Source organism: Caenorhabditis elegans, chromosome X (genome assembly GCF_000002985.6).
Source record: "Caenorhabditis elegans chromosome X".
In the NCBI taxonomy this organism is placed as follows: Eukaryota; Metazoa; Nematoda; class Chromadorea; order Rhabditida; family Rhabditidae; genus Caenorhabditis; species Caenorhabditis elegans.
This window is the reverse complement of record NC_003284.9, coordinates 14,630,226-14,650,576: the sequence shown is the minus strand read 5'-3', so window position 1 is coordinate 14,650,576 and position 20,351 is coordinate 14,630,226. Positions and strand designations below refer to the sequence as shown.

The following is a 20,351-nucleotide window of genomic DNA, read 5'->3' as shown; positions in this document are numbered from 1 at the left end:
GACAAAATAAGATATCACATAAACACGACCTAATGTGAAAAGAAAAAATTGCTCCAATTTTCCGGATGTATAGATTTTTCCCACGTTATGTGGTTTTTTTTTCAAGATTTCCTGGAAGTTTTATGGCTAGTCGTTGATTGGAATAATTATTAGCTTATTAGGTTTCAGAGTTTTAGCTAAAATTTGAGAACAATTTGATTGAATAATTTTCTAAAATTTGTTGAAAACAGTTCCGAAACAGTTTTTTGGAAGTAACTCGTTTACAAAAACAATGCTGTTATATTTTTTGCACAAGAATTGAATATTAATTAATAAGAATAAAAAACCGCAGTTAAAATATTGCACAAACTGCACATTATGTACCGTAAGAAACCCAGAGCTAAGTTTGTTGAGCTCCGAATAAAAACTGAAAATTTCTTAAATTAAAAAAAATGAATAAATTCACTCAAAATAACCGGAAACTGGAAAAAAAACTGAAACAAGTTTAAAACAAATCGAAAAAAAAATTGTTTAGCAATTTTATTTTAAATTTTATTTTTCGACTTTATCGACTTTTTCAGTTCCCGGTTTCCTACTAATCTGAAACTTTTTAAAGTTCTGCAGTAGAATTGATCAAGTGAAAGGAGATCGCCACTGTGATATGGAAATGGGAACGCGTTAAATTTTTAAAAATCTAGTACAATACGCTTTTTTAGCTTTTGAAAAGATCTGATAAAACTTCAAATTAAAAAAAAAACAAGCCTGATGTAAACCAAAACAGAACAAAAAAGGGGGATCAAGTTTTCAGAGCCCGTGGTTCAGAGCAATGGTGCATATACATTTCCACAGGACTGGCTCAACAAAACATATTGCAACCTACACCTCTCGATGGCCATTTTGCCAACATCCATTTAAAAACATTTTGAAAAGTGTATCAAATGAAAAGTGCTCTTTCTCTTTGCTTCTCTCTCTCGCCGAGTTAGTCAACCTAGGTTTTGGGGTTGAGCATTACATTTTCATTCGCCAAAGATTTGTTGAGCGTGAGGGAAATGCTGTGGTTATTGAATGAGTCCATTGAAAGAATTGCCTAGACCTGATTTGCATAATAAGCTTTAGCAGTATGCCCTCCCCATCGCCCCACTGGGACCGTGATTGCTGACCGCTGGCGACATAATCGAATCAGTGAAGCAACGCTGGTTATTGAATGTGCCTCATTTGAAAATTGAGTATTACATCGTCTCCTCCTTCTCCTCCTCCGCCTCATCACAAATAAAAATGTCGCAATTTCTGGTTGCGGTGGGTGGCGGCAGGAAAAAGAACAGATGGGATGGAACTATTGGAGGAAGAGCATTAATTAGTATTAACATTCTATTTTAATTCTATTGGCAGAGGATTCGATTGAAGATACACGAAGATTCACTGTCAAGTTTTGATTGAGCTTGACTTGTGAAAACTCATTAGCGAAAATGCAAAAACGTGTTATGAAGATGTGACATAGCTCATTAGTATACAGTATTATTCATAAAAATAACGTCAGCATTTTAGGGAGAGTTTTTCTCGAAATAGTTAAAAAAATTGTTGTTTTTAAATATTTTGATGAAAATTTAATAAACCGAAAAATCTAATTAAAAAGTATTTTTGTAGTATAAAACACGTTGAACAATTTTACAGTTGATCCAATAGAAACATACCTTTTTAGTGGATTTAATAGAACTCTGAAAATTCAATACTTACAGATTAACTGAATCAAGAGTTTTTTATTAAGGCATACGACACCACCGTCTTCAATACGAAAAACTATATTTTTTTTGTAGATCAAATTGAAAAGTGTGGAATACTGTGGAATAGTGTAACAAAAACTTTAAAAATGTCTTTTCAAAATTATTATTGAATCGTGAAAAAATTCTAACACAAAGATAATCAGTTGAAATGAGAAGCTAATAAAGCGCGGTCTGAAAATCTTACAGTATTTTTGTTGGGTTCGTAGTTTCTGGAAATAATTTTCAAGAAGTTACTTTTTTTGTCAAATTATGGTTATGAAAATTTAAAATCGTTACGAAGCTATAAAAAATTCTGTTGGTTCAAACTTCCACATTTTTGGGTTTACTAGCAGTATCAAACCTTTCAGCAAATTTCATCCAAGAAGTTTTCAGTTTTCAGACATTTTAGTTAATTTTTGCTAGATTCTTCACATTAATAACCCACTTGGAAGAGGAAGTATGTTGACGTTAACCTCAAACAGATTCTCAGCTTCAATTTCCAAAAAAAAAAGCTCGATGTAGTATACAAACCTGAATAGCACCTGATTTTACATTATTTTTGAATAAACTAGAACGTGCGAAAAAAGAATCATATCAAGACTTATTCAATCTGAAAAAAAAAGCTATTCTGTTACAGAAAAACAAATGAAAGAGTGAAGAGATTCAAACGAGGTATAGGGAGTACGTGAACCGTGAAGCTTTCTGAAAGTGGACTAAAAAAAAGGTGTGTCGTCATTCAAAATGAGAGATGGAAACTGCAGATTTTGAAAACATAAAAGTTCTGATTAAAATTTTTTGACTGGTGAATAAAGATTAAATCTAAAGATTTCTGCTTGACTTTTCCTTCCACAATAAGTAATTAGCGACCATGATAACTTAGCCCCCGTATATGATCAAAATCCAAAATGTAAACTAGACCGGACGTTCGGAAACTAGCATAGTTCAATATTAGTTTCCTCTACGGTAAATATAAACATACAAGTGAGTATACACGCATACGGACACTTCTAAAAGATTGCCGGGAAAGGATGAGAAAATGGTGGGAAATTTCAAGTGTTTCAAAATTGTCGTGTTTCAAACATGGATTTTCGCGCAAAAACTCCCCAAGGAGCATGCCGGCATATTTTTGACATTGCCATTTCTTCAACTTTGAAACACTAGCCTGTAGGGAAATTGTGGGAATGGGGGAGAAAGCGAGGCGTTAGGGATATGGGAAGCTTGGTGAATCTTTTCAACTTTTCGAATGTTTTGCTTTATTCTGACAGAGTCGCTAATATATTGAACTGCTCTGTGAATCAGTAAATGCAGCTAGCTTGTTTTAAAATTTTTTTGTTTCCAGCTTAACAAATTTTTTATTTTGTTCACTTCAACTATTGAAATTGTAAACTGTGTTTCTTTGATGTCTGCTATGGTATGAAATTTTTCCGTTTGTCACACAATTTGTTACTATAGAAAAAACGTTAAATTCACCTTTCGGTAAATTGAAGTGTTTTAAAGTATAATAGAAGAACAAATTATAACTTTCCGGAAAAAGTCCCATATGCCAACCGTTATTGTTACAGTACCGGCTTGGGCTAATTCAAGAGCCTCAATGTCCTCTAGATTATTTATGGAATAGCGTACTACTAAAACAAGCATATAATCTCCAAACCATACCGACATTGTTTCAGCACCTAATCGTAGTCAAAAACCACAAAAGTCACTAGCATAAATCACTGCAGTAAAACGTTTATTCTAGCATCTTTTCGTGTTTTTGAAAGGTTTACCAATTTTTTTATTTCCGTATGTTAAATTTCCGCTTGTTGCAATTAATGCAAAGTGTTTTTTTCAAGTTTTGTAATTGTTACCATTTTTTCACATTTCCCTCCTAGCCATTTTACTCTTCAAATGAATATAACCAAAATAGCTTCGTTAAATTGAAAAACTGGCTAATTAATTTGTATCAATACTCCTCTAACATAAATTTTTAAAATATGTACTAGGGTCCTATAGGGGTCATATAGCAAGCGCGCGCACTGTACGTTAGATCACTTTTGGTTTTTCACCACTAGTGAAATACCGTAGTCCGGACAATGTTCTAGTATTTTATAAAATTGTACAATTCGCAGTTTTTGTTAGTTCGTCGCCACATTTTGTTTTTAAACTTCTTTAAAAATCGGGTTCAAAACTAACTGAGGAAGTACAACATACCCTTCTAATTAAAAAAAATACCATAAATATGGTGATGTTCATAATGTTTTCAAAGTTTCAATATGTCTTTCAATACAGGATCTACACCTTTTCTGTTAGTTTTGTTAATTAGCTATCTATTCCCGCTAAACTGAATAGCAATATGTTTCTCGATTTATTAATCCAAACGCTTTATAATGAAACATTCATTCAGTAGCCCAGACGGATATTCCATTTTGTTGCACAGTTTTATGTTCTAGTGATGTGTTCGCTTTTCAAACCGTTCCCATCTGAAATTTCTTGTTTTTTCGTTCACGCTTTTTCATTTTAGCTTCTTATGCTTTCTGTAAAACGTATACTTAAATGCTTTGAAAACTGTTCATTTCCACTAACCGCTTCTTTCACACTTACCATGTTAAATGCGGTCAGTTCTTCTCTCCCACTGTGTCTGCATCTACATATTCGGGCGCTGGTCTTTGAAAAGCATGGAGATGCACTCTTTTTTCTGTTCACAGTCATTTTGCAGCTAACACAACTTTTCCTTTTTTTTTGAATTTCTCCTTTCACTTCTAAAATTCCTAATTTATGATCTTCAAGATTTCATTTCATTTTTTTGCTAGCCACTCGGATCCAGAAACATTCTGATAGACAAAGAAATGCAAAATTTTCAAGAGGCGTTTCGTTTTTTTGCTGCCTCCTCCGCAAAAGCCAAGTGTGGATAGCGCCACTAAATCACACCGAATTTTAAAGGAGATCACTTGAATGATTCAATTGAAATCGAATCGAATAAAAAATGAGATGGAATTCCGAGCGGAAACCCATCACTGTAATATCATTCGCTTGAGTTTCTCACATTAGGCGGATGGCAACATTTTGAACCTTAAAGGTTTTGTAGATTTATAGTTATTCTTTTTCATATTTTTTGAATAGCCGTATATCTGCGGGTGGCAATCATTTGGTAACATAAGCAGATTGCCAAGTTTCTCTCAGACTATTGCCACGATGATTGTTGCCAAGTTTTTGAAAAGTTCGAGCAATATTTTTACAATTTTCTCTTCTTCCAATAGTTTAATTAGAAGTTTAGTTTTTGCAATATTTTGGATTTATGTCTTTTGCTTTTTCAAAACTATATAAAATTTCAACAACTCTGTCCTTCAAAAAAAATGATTCCACGTTTCAGATATGTCGGTGATATTTCGATTATTCATAGCAACTTCATTATTTCATATTGTTACATCTGCACACCGACGAAGGGCGATTCCAACAGTTATACCAAGTATTTATGAATTTATTGCAAATAATGCATATATCTGTAAGTAACTTGGCAAATCGGCCCAGCTTTCCAGGGCACATCCCACAGCTTTCAACAACTACCCGTGGGAAAGCTAAAAAAAAGCAAAAGTCGGTGTGTGTGCGCTTGTTGCCGCACACTGCCGTACTCTGCTGCACTATGCTGCACTCTGCTGCACATTTCTGTGCATTGCCAAACTCTGCCGCACACTGAAGTTTTTATTGTGAAGTCGATCCTGATGTGTGTTCCGTTGTTGTGTTCCATTTAACCTGTTGAGCCATGCTGGTCGCGTGAGATGCTAACTATTAGAACTGTTAAGAAAGGTCGCGAATGATAACACCGTGGTCATAATTTTGGAGACTACATAGCGCCCATATAAAGCTATGTTTGTTGCAACAACAGTCAATTAACTAATTAGTCTACCACACATACAACATTTTTTTGTTATTAGCCACAAAAAATGCTGAGGGCTTCTATTTACAGATAGAGAAGTTCCAAAGTATACTGAAAAGTTGAGTTAGGTCTCAAATTTATTATGTCTAAAAATAATAAAAATTGGCAAAGTTTTTGGTAAACGGGAGAAACTTTGCTGCTGGCATGGTGAATGTTTCGAATTCAAATGATTTTATACTTTTCACAACTTACCGTTTTTTCTCTATTATTGCGGCACCCCTTTTTCTAAAAGGCGTTCGAAAATTAATGCTACAGTCTTCATTAATACTGCAGTCTCTAATAGTTCTGCATTCGAAAGTAGCCCGATAATTAGTGCTGCACGCAGGACTAATAAAGAATATACGTTTAAACATTTGATATACAATAACTGATATGAACAGCCCGTGAAGGGCTTCCAAAAACTTATTCGGAATTTCTTTGATTGATAATGTAAGTTTTGATGTTTTGAAAATTACGCTGATGAGGTCGTTAGCTGAAGAAGAACATAAAGATAGGCTCCGATGCAGTGAATTGCAGCAAAATGAGACTGAACGCAGTAAAATGCGGCAAACTGCGGCAATGTGCGGCAAACTGCAGCAAAGTACGGCAAAGTGCAGCAGAGTGTGACGAAGTGCAGCAATGTGTGGCGGAATTTTAGGAAAAAGAGGGTAAAATGGCCTAATGTGCCGTGGAAAGCTGGCAGTGTGCCCTGGAAAGCCGGCCCGACTTGCCGAGTAAGTCACCTGCGAACAACACCCAATTGCATTATTTCCAGGTTCGCCCGTACAGCTGCCAGATGGATCACTGGTAACTTTTCTGAGTGAAGAAAAAGGAGTGAAGTGTGCAGAATGCAATCATGTACGTTTATTATTGAGTTATTATATACAAGTACACGATTTCTTAACTTTTAGGCTTCGCTCGGATTTGGAAATGCCTGTGGGATAAGGGTAATGGGGAATCGGACAGACGAAATATCCTGCTTTGAAGGTATGCAAAAGTAGTGCTTAAAAAACTTAAGTTTCAACTTTGCAAGTTTTCTAACATTTTCTATGCTCACATATACACAGCACCCAATATTTTTTGAAAAAGTCCCATCAACAAAATTTTTCAGTTATAAAATTCCGATTGCTGCGAAACGGACATTTTTGCATGATTGGGGATTTTAGAAAAATTTAAGATGTATTTAAACATTCCGAATTGCCATATTAATTTAAAGAATCTTTCAAAGTCGCGCACCTTTTTCAAACGCCAAAAATATTCTGGTATAACACCAAGCTGTTCAAAGAAAAAATCTTAACGTTTATGGCTCGGCATAATTAAATTATCATATACACTTACTACAATAAATACCCTAAAAGTAAATTGTAAAGTCTAATTGCATGGAAAAAGTTGAACATTTAGTTTACTTTGTTGTCGCTTTGTTATCTCAAAATGCAGAAGATCGTCCGCTTTTCCCGCATTTATTCCATTCACAAAGCTAATTTTCAGTACCTCCTTTGTGCATTGAAGCGTTCGAATTGCGTTACATGGCTGAGAAGCGATTTCTATCGACAAAAAAACCGAAAAAAAGATTATCATTTGTGAATTCGCAGGAAGAAAGGTTTGTGAGCATTATAAAAACATATTTATCTGGAATAAATAATATTTCAGAATTTTGGCAAAAAGTTTAAATTTTCTCCCAACAACTATAGAATCTACAACAACTACCCCATTGACCACAATAACGTCTACAGTATCAGCTACAACTACAGTAACTACACAAACAGTAACTTCAACCACAAACCCACCACATCCAACTCTTGTGACCGAAGATGATTTTACAGTGACACCAGTATCTGTCAGACAGTTTAGACCGAAAAAATCTCGTTTTGCACAAGCGGAAAATATGGTAAAACTATAATTTAAAAATATACATATTTTCAGGAAACATTACAATTTGCAGAGTCGAGTATCTGACGATCGAACTGGAGGAATTTTCAAAATTTCTCGTGTAAATCAGAACAAAAACGCAGAAATGGTACGAATCGTCAAGAGAAAATTGGATTTTATCGGTACAACCACAACAACGCCAGCACCAATTCCAACGCCAAAAGTCTGCGAGGATAAACACAGTGTAAAATTTTGTTTCAAATTTCTCAATTCATCTAAAGTGTTTAAATTTCTTTCCAGCTCTGTTGTTTTTGGGCAACGACGGGAGAATGCAGTAGAAACCCATTCTGGATGAAGTTGAACTGTGCAAAAACCTGCGGGACGTGTGATTGTGCATGTGAGTTTAAAATTTTTAAAATTATTCTAAACGGTCTTTATACCATTCGGACTATATCTAGAATTTGCAGTAGCTTGCCAGTTTAGGAACTCGGCTAAAGTTAAGTTGCTTGAGAAGTGACGCCGATTAACAAAAAAATGCAGTAAATAAAAGTGTTAAATTCAAGTATGAAAGTTCGATACATGCAACAAAAAAGTTAGATACAAAAATTTTGTGCATTTCTTTTTCTTTTCTTTTTTTTGAAACATGATAGTTTATTTTTATAGGTTTATGTTAAATAAAGTATAATTTTTCACAACATTTAGTGGGAAATGCCGACAATTGTATTTCAACTGGGATTAACTGCACATTACCAACTACTACTGTAATTATTACAACTACAACAACTACACCAAAACCAACAACAATTACTACAACTTTACCCACAACTACTACTACAGTGAGTCCATCTTAATAAACCTAATATGCTAACATTAAATCACTTGAAGAGAAAAAAGTATACACGTCCTTATACTCCTCCGGCTAGTGGATTCAGAAGAACTCAGTCTACAACTACTAACAAAGCTAATAGAGTGAGTAACCGCGACTTTGATTTCTACATTTTTATTTTATTAGTATTATTAGCATTATTAGTATATATTTCTACTTTCTTAAACAGATTTATACAACCACAACTCCAACAACTACCACTACGCCAACAACAACCACTACTGTAGCCACAACTACGACAGCTGATAAATGTAAAGATTATTACAAGGAGTGCAGCTTCTGGGCTGTACTTGGAGAATGCCAAAGCAATCCGTTTTATATGAGACCCAATTGTCAAAAGTCTTGTAAATCGTGTGGAGAGCAAGTTAACACAGTTTATGCGCCCACACCAAGACCAGGTAAGCCAAATGTTCATTACATTTTTTTTGCCAAAAATTCCAGAAATTCCTAGGGGTTTATGATAGCAATGCTATGTAGTTAGATTTATGATTTGTACCGAGAAGATAGGAAGATAAATGTGTTTTCGTGTGGTTTCTCAATTTTCTTATGTTTTCAACGACATTCAGTGTACATAGACTTGATTTCGGGAAAAAACCGCTCCACTTGACTTCCGATCTTTTAGTTCTTCACATCGACTTTAGAATTCTATCTCTATCATAAAAAGTTAAAAATGAAAGAATCAAATTCCAGGTTGCGACAACGGCCACAACTTATGCAATTACTGGGCTCACATTGGCGAATGCTCATCAAATGCGAATTATATGTTGCCGAATTGTCGACTCGCCTGCCGAGTCTGTTAATTAATTTGTTCAGAGAAAAATGCTTTATGTGTCTAAATAAATATTTTGAAGTATCGGATCAGTTAGCTACTCTTCTCCATCTAACCACTTGCTAAGCTAGCGGTAAGCCACGCAAATAGAGATTTGTTTGCCAAGTTTCGTTTTCCAAAGCGGTGGCGCTTCTCTTTTCGCATTGTTTAATCAGTTTTTATTCGGGATTATTAGCGCGATGGAGGTCGACTGATGATCACAAATGGCACAGTAGTTAGTTTTACAAAAATATTCATATTTTTGACTTGTTAGAATTAAAAGAAATTGTGAAATATAATAATAAATGAAAAAATCACTTTGATTATGATAAAATATTTCACGTATTTATGCATTCAATAAATTTATTTCAGATAGTGATTTTTTTCCAAAATTTCACCATAAGACATGAAAAAAATAACTTCAAAAGCTTCCAGTAAATTGTAATTTTAAAATCCACAAAAAAATCTTAACATAAGTAAAACTAAGAGTGTTAAATAGGGCCCAATCGCCCTACATTTTTTTGCCGGATTGCTTGTACTTGGTACATAAGTTTTGGAGTTTTTTTGGGACCAAGTTTGGATCACGTTTGTTCTATTTTAAGGCCGAAATTTCCTGTAAAAATCAGAATAAGCTCTCAAACACGAATAGAACCACCTAGGTCCTCGTGAAAACTTTAAGCTAGTTTTTCTTCGAAAAAAAAACATAAACTTTTGAATTAAATTTTTCTGAAGTCTGATAGTGAGTTCACTTCTAACTCCGCTTCCCTGTTATCTCAAAACTTTTTCATAATTTTCTAACTTAAGCAAATCGTTTCAGGTTTTCGAAAGTGTTGGGGATACCCTCTACCTTTTACTGAAAATTTTGTTTGTTTCCATTCCATCTTTAGGATCCTTCTCTGAATTTCCTTTTCCATGCTCTTTCAGCCTGTTTAAATTTGAGCTATTTTTCTTGTTTAATGTTTGAATTTTATTTCTCAGTACTTTAACACTCCATTTCCTGTCTCTCTCCCTCTTTTGAAATTATATCTCCATTCTCAAATTTCCATTTCTCTTTTTTCCACTCTTTATGCATTTTTCGTCGTTTTTTTTACGTCTTCTGCTCCTACTCCTGCTTCTTCTTCTTTTTTTTCTCATTTCTGAGTGCTCACGTCGCAATTGGAATTACTGCTCAATAAGTAGAGAAGGCGGGGAGGAGGGGTGGAGATGAAAGAGGCAGAAGAGCAGCACAAAGAAACATTGGCAGTGAAAAGAAAAAAGGCGCGGGAAGTTGGGAGGAAAACGGAGAGAAGGACGGCGACGCGAAGAAAGCAAATCTCCTCTTCTTCTTTTTTTTTCCACGGACCCTGCCAAAACACTGCTCTGGGAAAAAAATTCTTGCCCCGTTTCTCTCTCACTCTTCAGAGTAGAGTAGGCAACAGAAGTAGTGCATGATGTGTTTTTTTTCTGCCTAACTGTGGATCCCCGCCGCTGTTGCTCTCACTAAAACGTTGCAGTATTTTGGTGAGCAGGAGAGAAAGGAAAAAAAAAACTCGGAAAGAAGAGAAGCGCTGTTGGCGTCGAAAGCGTTTTATCATTCAACTGGTTTTGGTTCGGTTTCGTTCAGCTTTCCATGAAAACACAATTTGGTTTGAAAAAATTGGCTTTTCACAAGTCTTTTCACAAGGGATTTATGTTTTTTTTTTTGGAGATCTCGTCTTTTCGTTGTTCACCTAGGCATTGGTGAAAAAAGTCATTCAATGAATAGATTTGCTTTTTGAAAAAATAACTGTTCTGCTTTCTTGGGAATTCATGTTCCATCACAACTGATTTTTTTTGAAAAACTTTTCTATCGATAGTTTTGTTAAACTTTTTTTTCATTTCTTGATTTATTTTGTCTATTGACATGAAACATTTCTTGCACATTCTTGGAACATTTTTTTAGGCTTCTGATTAGGTTTTTGCTACATCAAAAATCGAAACCTATGAGGGTTTAGAGAAAAGCGTTTTTAAACTGCGAACAGAAGGATTATTTTCAAGCTTCAGGTTAAGACTCAGCTGGTTTCGTCTTAGATTTAACGTTTGGCTTCGGATTAAAATTATGAAACTTGTATGTTTCAAGGTGCTTTGTGATATTAGAAATTTTGAAATTTTCCAGGCAGGCGTTCAATTTTCCGCTTCTCTACTTACAAGGCATTTCACCTAAAAAATAGAGATGGCTCTAAAAATTATAGGCCGTCTTAGTTGAGATGTTGGTAGGAGGTGGTTAGGTCGCCTTGTAAATTGATTTTCAAAAACGGTGTATGTCGTCTCTCACAAAGGTGTAGGTCGCCTCCCACAAAGGTGTAGGTCGCCGCTCACAAAGGTGCTGGTCGCCTCCCACAAAGGTATATGTCGCCTCCCACAAAGGTATATGTCGCCTCCCACAAAAGTGTAAGTTCACTCCCACAAAGGTATAAGTCGCATCCCACGAAGTTGTAGGTCGCCTCCCACAAAGGTTTCTCAAAAACTATTACTCAGAAATTCCCCTTAGCAACTACTAAAAGTCAAAACTTAGGTGGTTGCCTCAGACAAATGCTTCATCGATCAGTTGTCACTTGTTGCTCTTCTATGTTGTCGGCAACATTATCCACGTTAATTATTCATCAAATCTCCATCACCAACAACATTATTACAACATATACAAGATTGTTTCCGGATGAAATAGACATGAAATAGAGAATGAGAATGAATTGCAAATTTCCGGCTGTCAATTTCAAAGTCGAAAATCCGAATTTCAAATTCCAAATTTCACATTAAACATTCCGCGCTTTGAAAATTCGAAATCCCTAGAAATCTATAAAAACTAGATTTGTGAATTGAATTGCTAGTCGATTTGAATTCATTGTCAGTAATTGGTAATTGAAGCAGAGGCAATGGTGCGCACACACACAAACAATGAGCTAACGGCTATCGGTTACGTTTTACTATTCAGAGTGTCAATAGTGTGTGTTTTTTTCGGATTTTTTCCTCCCGATGAAATCATTTTTTCCTTTCTTTTATTCATTTACCTAGTTCTTATCCTAAAACTATTGCAATGAGTTTCAAATTACTCAGCGCGTTTTCCAGATTTTACTAAGATAAGCTCGTGTTTTTTCCAAAGGAAGACATAAGGTAAACATGCCATCAGATGCTGCCACAAAACAAGAAATGTCAGTTGTACAACCTATTAGTTATGTTATTAGCTACATATATCATTTGCATCTATTATATGTAGGCAATAGAAGGTGTCATTAGGATGGGATTTTTGGTTTTATAATAAAATTTAACTTGCGGTCTTGCAAAAAGGCCGCAAGTTAAATTTAAAAAAAAAGTACATAAGTTCAAAAATTTCAAAACATCAAAATGGTATTAGGGTCTGTATGATTAGACCTTGTCTAGCTAGTTTTTTCCAACACTGTGCAGACTAAAATCAACCGACATTGTTCGAGCTCCGCGATGAAACTTTTTGTTAAGCTGTAATTTTCACGTTTTTTAAAATTTCAGAACTATTATATTGATACTACGAAAGTTGATAGGTGTTTTCAGTTAGTATAATTTCGTACTCGAACTTCAAAAAATAAGCTTGGAGTCAACAAATGTTTTACGGTTAACATTATGGTACACTCAAAATATTAAAACTGAGTGGCGTGTACGTTTCTCGTCAAGTCACGGGGAAAAGGCAAAAATCAGAACCCCAACATATATAAGGCCGCCGACATCTCACGGGTTCCGCGCGCCGCTATGTTCGACTCGCAACTGCGAGCTGTCCCGCCCGCTGCGAGGAAAACATAACTGTGAGCGGAATCCGTGAGATGTCGGCAGCCTGATATTGGTTGGGGTTCTGATTTTTGCCTTTTTGCCTTTTTGCAGTGTTTTCCGATAAAAATGCGGATCATATTTAGGCGTACACACAACGCAGCTTTAATATTTTGAGTGTAATTTTTGCTCTTCGTATTTTTAAAGTTTGCAAACCTCAGCTGCCAGATTTTGTGAGTTTTATATTTTGTAGAGACCAAATTGTCTAGACCTTAATAAGAATTTTCATGTTTTCACAAATTTGTTTAAAATTAAAAATTACCCCGGAAAGTTCAGTGTCACATTTGTGGCATTATTCCTGTAACTGTAAAATCTGTTTTCAGCAAAGCAGTAAAAAAACTTCCTTCCATACTTTCTGGCAAATAAAAAACACTCCCTAGAATCCAACCATCTTAATTCGTTTGTTGTTAGCAATTCTGTGCATTGTGAGGAGGTCCTGAGTTTTGCGCGCGTGTGCACGAGCGAGAATAAGTATTTGTGCGGGAAAATTACCACCCGTATATATCCACCCATTGTTAACTCCATTATTGTATTATAGCCATCATCCAGAGCCACCCACTCACACCACGACGACGCCAATTTTGGTGGTGCGTGAGAGTGAGCTATACTACATTGACAGATGTGTGTGTGTGTGTGTGTGTGTGGAAACTGGCCTCTCGGCACTTCAATTCAGACGTCTGTCACTAGCTCATTAGGCTGTTCGCTACTGCCTTCGTCGTTGCTCTTTTCCCCCCGTTGCTCTCGGGTCCCCTACCCCCTCTGTGCTCTCGCTCCTTCGACCCCCCCCTCTTCCTTCAGCCATCGCTTCTCTAACCACTCCTTTTAATCTCCGTCCTTCTTCGTCTTCTTCTTCTCCATCCCTTTTTGCCCCTTTTCCCTCTACTTCTTCTTTTAGCACTTGGCCCCCATGCTCGTTCTATATCCCTCTATTTTCATGCAAAAGCCGTCAAAATGTATTCACAACTTTCTTATAACACATTCTTCATCCAAAGCTAGAGCACTTTGATTTTCTACTTTTTATTATTAAGTCCTTTTCCGAATTTGTTTCTTACCACCGCCTTTCTTTATACAAGTAAATGTATATGTACAGTTCCACTTTTGTAGAGAAAATCACAATATTCTACCTGAGATTCATAGTAACAATTCAGATTCAATCACAATAATGAATCTCCAATTTCTTGCCTCGATTCGAATTCTACCAATTTTACTCATTGGACTAACATCTGCACAAGACGAAGTGTCTCAGGTTGGCGTTAACCCCTTTATTAATATGTTAATTCCTCATAATTATCTTGTCACTTTTTTTCCAGTGCAATTACGTCGGACTTGTCAAATGCTTCATAAACATTTTGGACGAATGGGCATGGACACTTTACGAACTGAAAGAAAACGTCGTCACTATTACACAGGATCAATGTGAACACTTGAAAGAGTTAGACAAGTGTATAAAGGTTAGTTTCGAGTTGAGATGAAATGTTTTTTGAGGGGTTTTATGAGGTGATCAGCTGGGGCAGATGTGTTTTTTTTTCTAAATTTACATCATTTTTTTCATAGTTATTAGTACTAAACCTCGAAAGCACATATATTTTGTTTGTCAGTCTACAGTCTCTCTTCTCATCTTAGTGTTCGTTTTCGTTTCCGAAGATTACCCTTATTCCATTTCCGGAGCATATGGTTATGACAGCAAAGTGGGGGGGGGGGGGGGGGGGGGAGGATGGACAACAAAAAGGCACGAGATTTAATCCCTTGCTCAACTATCAAATTACAGTACTAAGCCGCCAAGCACATTAGGTTTTTGTGCTCACTGTTGTGAAAACAAATGAATTATGGAATAAGGCGAGAATTCAGAATTTATGATTTTTCTTTTTGGCGGCATTTGTCATTTCCGGTGGAAAATTGATCATAACGATTAATGCAAAATTTTGATGTAATGAAACTACTTTCTTATTAAAGTGTGTTATTTTTTAATTAATATTCTAGACTTGAAGCCGATCTAAAACATGAGTAGTTTATTGATATTGCGGAAAACGTTTGAGCAAATATATTAATTTTTAATGAAGTCGTAAAAATTTGGTTGAAACCTAACCTTTTGTATCAGTTTTATGAAGTAGTGGTCTGTTTTTCGATTGTCAGCAGATTTTTCCAGTGTTCTATTTTTGGAGAAATTAATCAATTATACAATTTGTCTTAAAAGTTGGCAAAAATTTTATTTTCCTTTTTTAAAAGGAGGACAAGCAATTCTTTTATTTTTCTAAAGACCTAAACCTCAAAAAAAAAAAGAGATCCATAGTAAAACCATTAGAAAACAAATGTTTTATAGTCCGAGATTTCATTTAAAAAACTCATAATTGAGCTAAACTTTCGAGTTTTGGTTTTGTTCTTACTGCAGCAACAGGAGCTTAATTTTTTTTTGTTTTAGTTTAATTTCCATGTTTGGTTTATCATCGTTTAAAATACAGTAGATAGTCGCACAAATTTGTTCTTTAATTGATTAAAATCAAGCTTGATCAAGCTTAAATAACACAAAAAACATTACAGAAATATAAAAAAAAGTGAATAATTGCACAAAAATAAATTTCAGGAGCTACGACGATGTAAAGTTCACAAAATTAGATTGTACTTTTTTTGAGAGTTTATTTTGAAAGTTTCAATTTTTTGAGTTTTTAAAAGTCCTTTTAGAATATCGGGAAACTTATAAGAGAATTAAACTTTTAGTAGAGAGATATCGCTAGTCAAACGTTTTCCATTTTCAGGATGACCTTCCAGTTGCTCACCAATGCTCACATAATGAAGTTGTACAAGTTTCCAACACCGTCTCCGACTTGCTCACTCATAGAAAAGATTCAGGATCATTCTTGAGAGTAAAAAAGTGTTCGAACCAAAAAATGTCTTAATTTTCCCAATTACAGAGTTATTATCTTCTCACGTATTCTTGCTCTGTAGAAGGCCAAGAGATTTTGAGCAAGCATCGTGACTGCTTGAAGTCCGTAAGTAATAAAGCTTACCAGAATTGACAATTTTAATCTTTAAATTTTCAGGAAAAAATTGGTGAGATGACACTTTCCGCTGGTACATACCTTAGTGAGAAGTTTTTGGAGCACTCGCAAGATGACGTCTGCGAGGCAGTTAACCGAAAATTACAAGAGTACATTTCCGCTCTTGGCGGTCTTTGCAGTAAGCACGAGGCTGCTCATCTTATGTGCCAATCTTTAAAAAACATGTTCACGGTAAGTTTGAAATACATATGGGTTTCTAAAGGAAAATAGAGAAAGGAATTTGTTAAAACTTGTCTGTTGGGCAAATAATTGGTTTTTTCAGGGACTTCATGCCGACAAATTGGACAGTTGCGTTTTGGACTGCAAGATTCCAGAGAACAACGACGAGGAGAGCAAAGAAGAAGTTGTGAGTAGACACTTTGAGCATTTTAATTGAGTTGAAAAAATATTCACCTGCGTCTCGCAATTTCGCAATTTATTCCTGCGATTTCCGCTCAAAATGCGATCGGCAAGAGTTGCCACTATACAAGTGCTTAGCATTATCAAATTTCTCGGCTTCACTTCACTCTATATTTTATGCAAAGTGAAGAGAGGGGAAGAAGTTCCGATCATTTCCTGTGGATAAGGGAGTTGAGAGTATAAGGGTGGATAGAGAAAGAGAGTGGATATTGGCAAAACATGTGCCTTATGAGGCTAGCCCATCTATGAATAATTTGAGACGAAATATAATCCGAAATGAAGAGAAAACGATCGACGGATGCGCACTTTTTTGACATTTAATATTTTTTGACATGACGATCTTCGACTCCTGACAAGTTTCGAATTGTTATGGGTGTTTGAGATGAAGGGGCAGAAAAACAATTTTTGAAGAGGGTAGAAGTATGACTTTTTTTGAGAAATTAATTGGTAAAAGATGAATTATTAGTCTGTATTTGTATATGCATTTTAAAGCAATATAATTTTTGAATTGAAAAAACAAAATGTAAACCGACTGCTAAACTAGAAATCTTGGGTTGTAAAAATTTTCTGTTTGAATTAAATAAAGAAGATGAGAGTTTTGTTTACCCTGAAAGGCTCGAAACTAGCCCTAGAAACTTTCTAAATTTTGGAGAATTTAGATTTTTAATTAAAAGCTCTAATAAATTTTGTAACTCAAAACAAGAAAGTAGAATATAGTTTTTTTCAAAAAGCAAGTACAAAGGTAACGTAGATTATGTATTTGTGTTTCAATCGCAGTATAACTTAGCTTACTGTATATATTTAAGCATTGTAAATTGAAATTTATGTACATGTAGAGTTAAACTAGTTAGTTCATATAGACATGTCATGAAAAAATACACCATTCAATAAAACTACTAGAATGAGGGCTCAATAGATTTATCAAAAAGTTTGAGTATAAATCAAAATCAAGGGTTGAAGAAAAGCAAGAATACAGTTGAAATGAGCTCCATGGGGCAGATAGCTCAATCGGTAGTGGTGGGCGCTATCAATCTGAAGGTCACGAGTTCAAGTCCGACCTTACCCCTTAGGTTCACCCAGCCTCTATTGGGAAGTGGAGCAATCCACGACTGGATTATCTGCCACAGTCCCCGGCTAGGTGGTGGCTTAATTTGTAGCCCAGTGGGAGCACCACCAGGCAATAGTTATATTTTAAAACTTAGTTTCGAACTGATACTGTGTATATTTACGATTTTTATTCACTTACAGGCTCTTACATCTGACGCTCAAGATGAAGAAAACCTCGAACAGCAGCAATCCGAACAGGATGCCCTCCGACCAGCTGACTCGTCCAGCATAGCCTTTTCCCTATTTTCAATTATATTTTATGTCCTTTTAAGATAATTTTCTCCTGTGAGATTTTCGAACTGTTGAGGAGTTTACCCATCACTTTCCATAAGCGTTTCACTTTTACAAAGGTTTTGAAATTTTGAACTAATAGTAAGCATTATTAATATTAGAATCCATTTCATGGTTCCTAGAGAAAACATATATATGTATTATTATATTAAAAACATTAAAATTTGTGTGACAAAAAAATAAATTGTATAGGAAGTATGAATATAATGATAGTGTGTAATATAAGTATTGTGAACAATTTAGGATCATCAATTGTATGCATTTGTGGTGAATTTTTCTTCAAATTCCAAGTCAAGTCCCGATTTCTTCTCCCATATGAGCTTTGCTTTGTCAATTATAATATTGTGTTTCTCAACTGATGGCATCTGGTAACTGTAACATTGTAAACGCCTTGCCGTAATATTTACTTTTAATTTTTTGAAAATTATTATTCTACGTTTTCCCCTCAAAATACCGCTCATCTTTCATAAACACTGTCAAATAATTAGGAATGCGTCAGATAATTTTTGAGCGTAAGTTTTTTGGAAACTGTAACTTTGATTTTTATAATAGAAATTGCAATACTTCAAAGTAGTGTGTTTATTGTGTTTATCTCAATTTTAATGTTTTATTATTTCTTACAGACAATAATAAAAACTACAAATGAAAACTTCCATACCTTGTTTGTGAAAAAAATAATTTGTTCTCCGATTTAAGAGAGGCGGACAAAGTTTTAATTGCGGTTTTTTTGCAAATTATCAGTTCATTTTTAATTGTAGATGGAGTAGCGCCAATGTGGAAATTGTTAAAAACCACTCCTTTGGTCCTAAAATGACCAAATATCATAATAAAACTTTTCAAAAAAATTTTGTAATGTTTTTATTTACAGTCAAAAAGTGACAAATTCTCAGTTTCTGCCACTCATAATTTTGAGAATCAATCAACAAAAAAAATTTTCTGTTTTTTTTTTTTAATTTTGTTTTAATCAGTTGTATTAAAACATTGTAAGGGTCGAAACAAGCCACATAGCTTTGGATTTCCATAAAAGCACATACTTTTCAAAATTTTGGCAATTTGCCAAAACTTTGATCGGAAATTACGAAAAATCTAAAATTTTTTGGATTGTTTTATTATGATATTTGGTTGTTTTGGATTATAATAAATGTATTCAGACAAAATCCCCACCGGCGCTACTCCACCTTTAAGCTGATATAATACAGTACTAAAGTGCAGAAAAGTGGTTTAAAGTATTTCAAAATTTCATGTCCGGATAAAAACCGTTAACATTTTTCAGTTCAGGTATGTGGTAAACAGTGACCTAGATAGATGTTCACAAGTCCAAGTCACCGGGACCACAAAAATCACAAGAATCCCATTAGGTTCCAGTAAAGGGTTTCGTTTTTTAATTTGTTGATTTTTTCAAGGAAAATCGAACTGTAATAAATGGATCAACTTCGAAAAAATTATCCCCGTCAGGAAAACGTATTTTGTATCCGAATAAACTTTTTGAAACTGCTGTCAAATAAAAAATTGTGGTTAATTACATTCATTCCCAAAATATTTGATCAATCGATATGTGTCACAGTTAGTTATGAAGTTGGATCACCGGCATTTATTCCTCCTCTTAATTTAACCTCTCGTAAATTTAATTAGTTAAACTTGTATGGGTGCCCGGCAGGGAATGGCCTAATGGTTTGAGGAGCTGCTCCAAACCGGGAGGTCGATGGTTCAGCCCCAAGCTCCCCGAAACCTTAATATGAAATAATAACACTAACAAAAAATATTGCATTTTCAGTACTTAAATTATGCAAAATTGTCTGTCACGGAGTCCATGTTTCAGGAAGCTTTTTTAAACGAAGATGTGGTATTAGAAAACTGCGATGTTATTGCAGATGTATTATTGGATAAGCATAAAGCTGGTATTCGGACATGTTTTCAAAATAAAAGCTCCAGCGACATTTTCCTTTGCCGATGGGAATAATTGTAAAACGTTCGTTAATGTTATTGTCTCGTATCTCTGGTATAAGCTGGCACAATAATCAGCCTTGCAAACATTACCAATTTAGTGAACAAACGAACGGCATAAATTTCTGCATTTTTTATTTGACTCACTCTAATTAAATTTCACCTCAATTTGCATTTGCTGAAAATGCGCCTGGATTTGCTAATGTTGTGCTTTTATTGTTGTTTTTGTGGTTTGCTAAATATTTGATATTATTCAAAATTTGAACTCATGGTATCTAGACACATCCAATGTTATAGAATTTTTTAAATTCCCCATATTCCGTATTTCCTTTATCCGTCTTGTATGCGAAACCATTTTTTGATTGGTTTATAGGGCTGTGATAATTGCGGTGCTAGATTGATAGAAGACAAATTTTCAACCCCCATTGAAATTGAAAATGTTGAAAAACTATCCAATCAGTTCACTTTCTTCCTAAAATTATCATCTTGAAAATGTCTCTGGCGGGTTTTTTTTTTAATTTCACAATTTTTATCCATTACATTATTT

General features: G+C 34.9%; 2 protein-coding genes and 10 non-coding genes across 12 annotated transcripts; 5 read left to right on the top strand and 7 right to left on the bottom strand.

Annotated features, from left to right (window-relative positions):
• Positions 1 to 1,005: 1,005 nt before the first annotated feature.
• Positions 1,006 to 1,345, top strand: F54E4.9. The gene has a single exon (NR_072561.1). It is a non-coding gene; the product is annotated as an Unclassified non-coding RNA F54E4.9 (non-coding RNA).
• Positions 1,067 to 1,212, bottom strand: F54E4.15. The gene has a single exon (NR_072562.1). It is a non-coding gene; the product is annotated as an Unclassified non-coding RNA F54E4.15 (non-coding RNA).
• A 2,939-nt stretch (positions 1,346 to 4,284) lies between the features above and the next one.
• On the bottom strand, positions 4,285 to 4,411 carry F54E4.7. The gene has a single exon (NR_072560.1). It is a non-coding gene; the product is annotated as an Unclassified non-coding RNA F54E4.7 (non-coding RNA).
• Positions 4,412 to 5,084: 673 nt separating this feature from the next.
• F54E4.4 (ShKT domain-containing protein) lies at positions 5,085 to 9,236 on the top strand. Its single transcript, NM_078033.3, has 11 exons — positions 5,085 to 5,220; positions 6,407 to 6,489; positions 6,543 to 6,618; positions 7,120 to 7,231; positions 7,282 to 7,519; positions 7,574 to 7,744; positions 7,801 to 7,897; positions 8,203 to 8,336; positions 8,386 to 8,469; positions 8,556 to 8,784; positions 9,077 to 9,236. The coding sequence occupies exons 1-11, from the start codon at positions 5,091 to 5,093 to the stop codon at positions 9,184 to 9,186; spliced, it is 1,464 nt and encodes a 487-aa protein (NP_510434.2). The 5' UTR covers positions 5,085 to 5,090; the 3' UTR covers positions 9,187 to 9,236.
• F54E4.13 lies at positions 9,197 to 9,405 on the bottom strand. The gene has a single exon (NR_072559.1). It is a non-coding gene; the product is annotated as an Unclassified non-coding RNA F54E4.13 (non-coding RNA).
• A 1,040-nt stretch (positions 9,406 to 10,445) lies between these two features.
• F54E4.10 lies at positions 10,446 to 10,568 on the top strand. The gene has a single exon (NR_072558.1). It is a non-coding gene; the product is annotated as an Unclassified non-coding RNA F54E4.10 (non-coding RNA).
• On the bottom strand, positions 10,446 to 10,641 carry F54E4.6. Its single transcript, NR_072557.1, has one exon. It is a non-coding gene; the product is annotated as an Unclassified non-coding RNA F54E4.6 (non-coding RNA).
• A 2,996-nt stretch (positions 10,642 to 13,637) lies between these two features.
• F54E4.5 lies at positions 13,638 to 13,850 on the bottom strand. The gene has a single exon (NR_072556.1). It is a non-coding gene; the product is annotated as an Unclassified non-coding RNA F54E4.5 (non-coding RNA).
• Positions 13,851 to 13,909: 59 nt separating this feature from the next.
• Positions 13,910 to 14,038, bottom strand: F54E4.8. Its single transcript, NR_072555.1, has one exon. It is a non-coding gene; the product is annotated as an Unclassified non-coding RNA F54E4.8 (non-coding RNA).
• A 117-nt stretch (positions 14,039 to 14,155) lies between these two features.
• Positions 14,156 to 18,508, top strand: F54E4.3 (DUF19 domain-containing protein). The gene is made up of 7 exons (NM_078032.7): positions 14,156 to 14,253; positions 14,318 to 14,458; positions 15,761 to 15,868; positions 15,917 to 15,994; positions 16,046 to 16,234; positions 16,326 to 16,409; positions 17,711 to 18,508. The coding sequence occupies exons 1-7, from the start codon at positions 14,170 to 14,172 to the stop codon at positions 17,843 to 17,845; spliced, it is 819 nt and encodes a 272-aa protein (NP_510433.3). The 5' UTR covers positions 14,156 to 14,169; the 3' UTR covers positions 17,846 to 18,508.
• Positions 16,456 to 16,574, top strand: F54E4.16. Its single transcript, NR_072554.1, has one exon. It is a non-coding gene; the product is annotated as an Unclassified non-coding RNA F54E4.16 (non-coding RNA).
• F54E4.12 lies at positions 16,477 to 16,595 on the bottom strand. Its single transcript, NR_072553.1, has one exon. It is a non-coding gene; the product is annotated as an Unclassified non-coding RNA F54E4.12 (non-coding RNA).
• Positions 18,509 to 20,351: the final 1,843 nt, after the last annotated feature.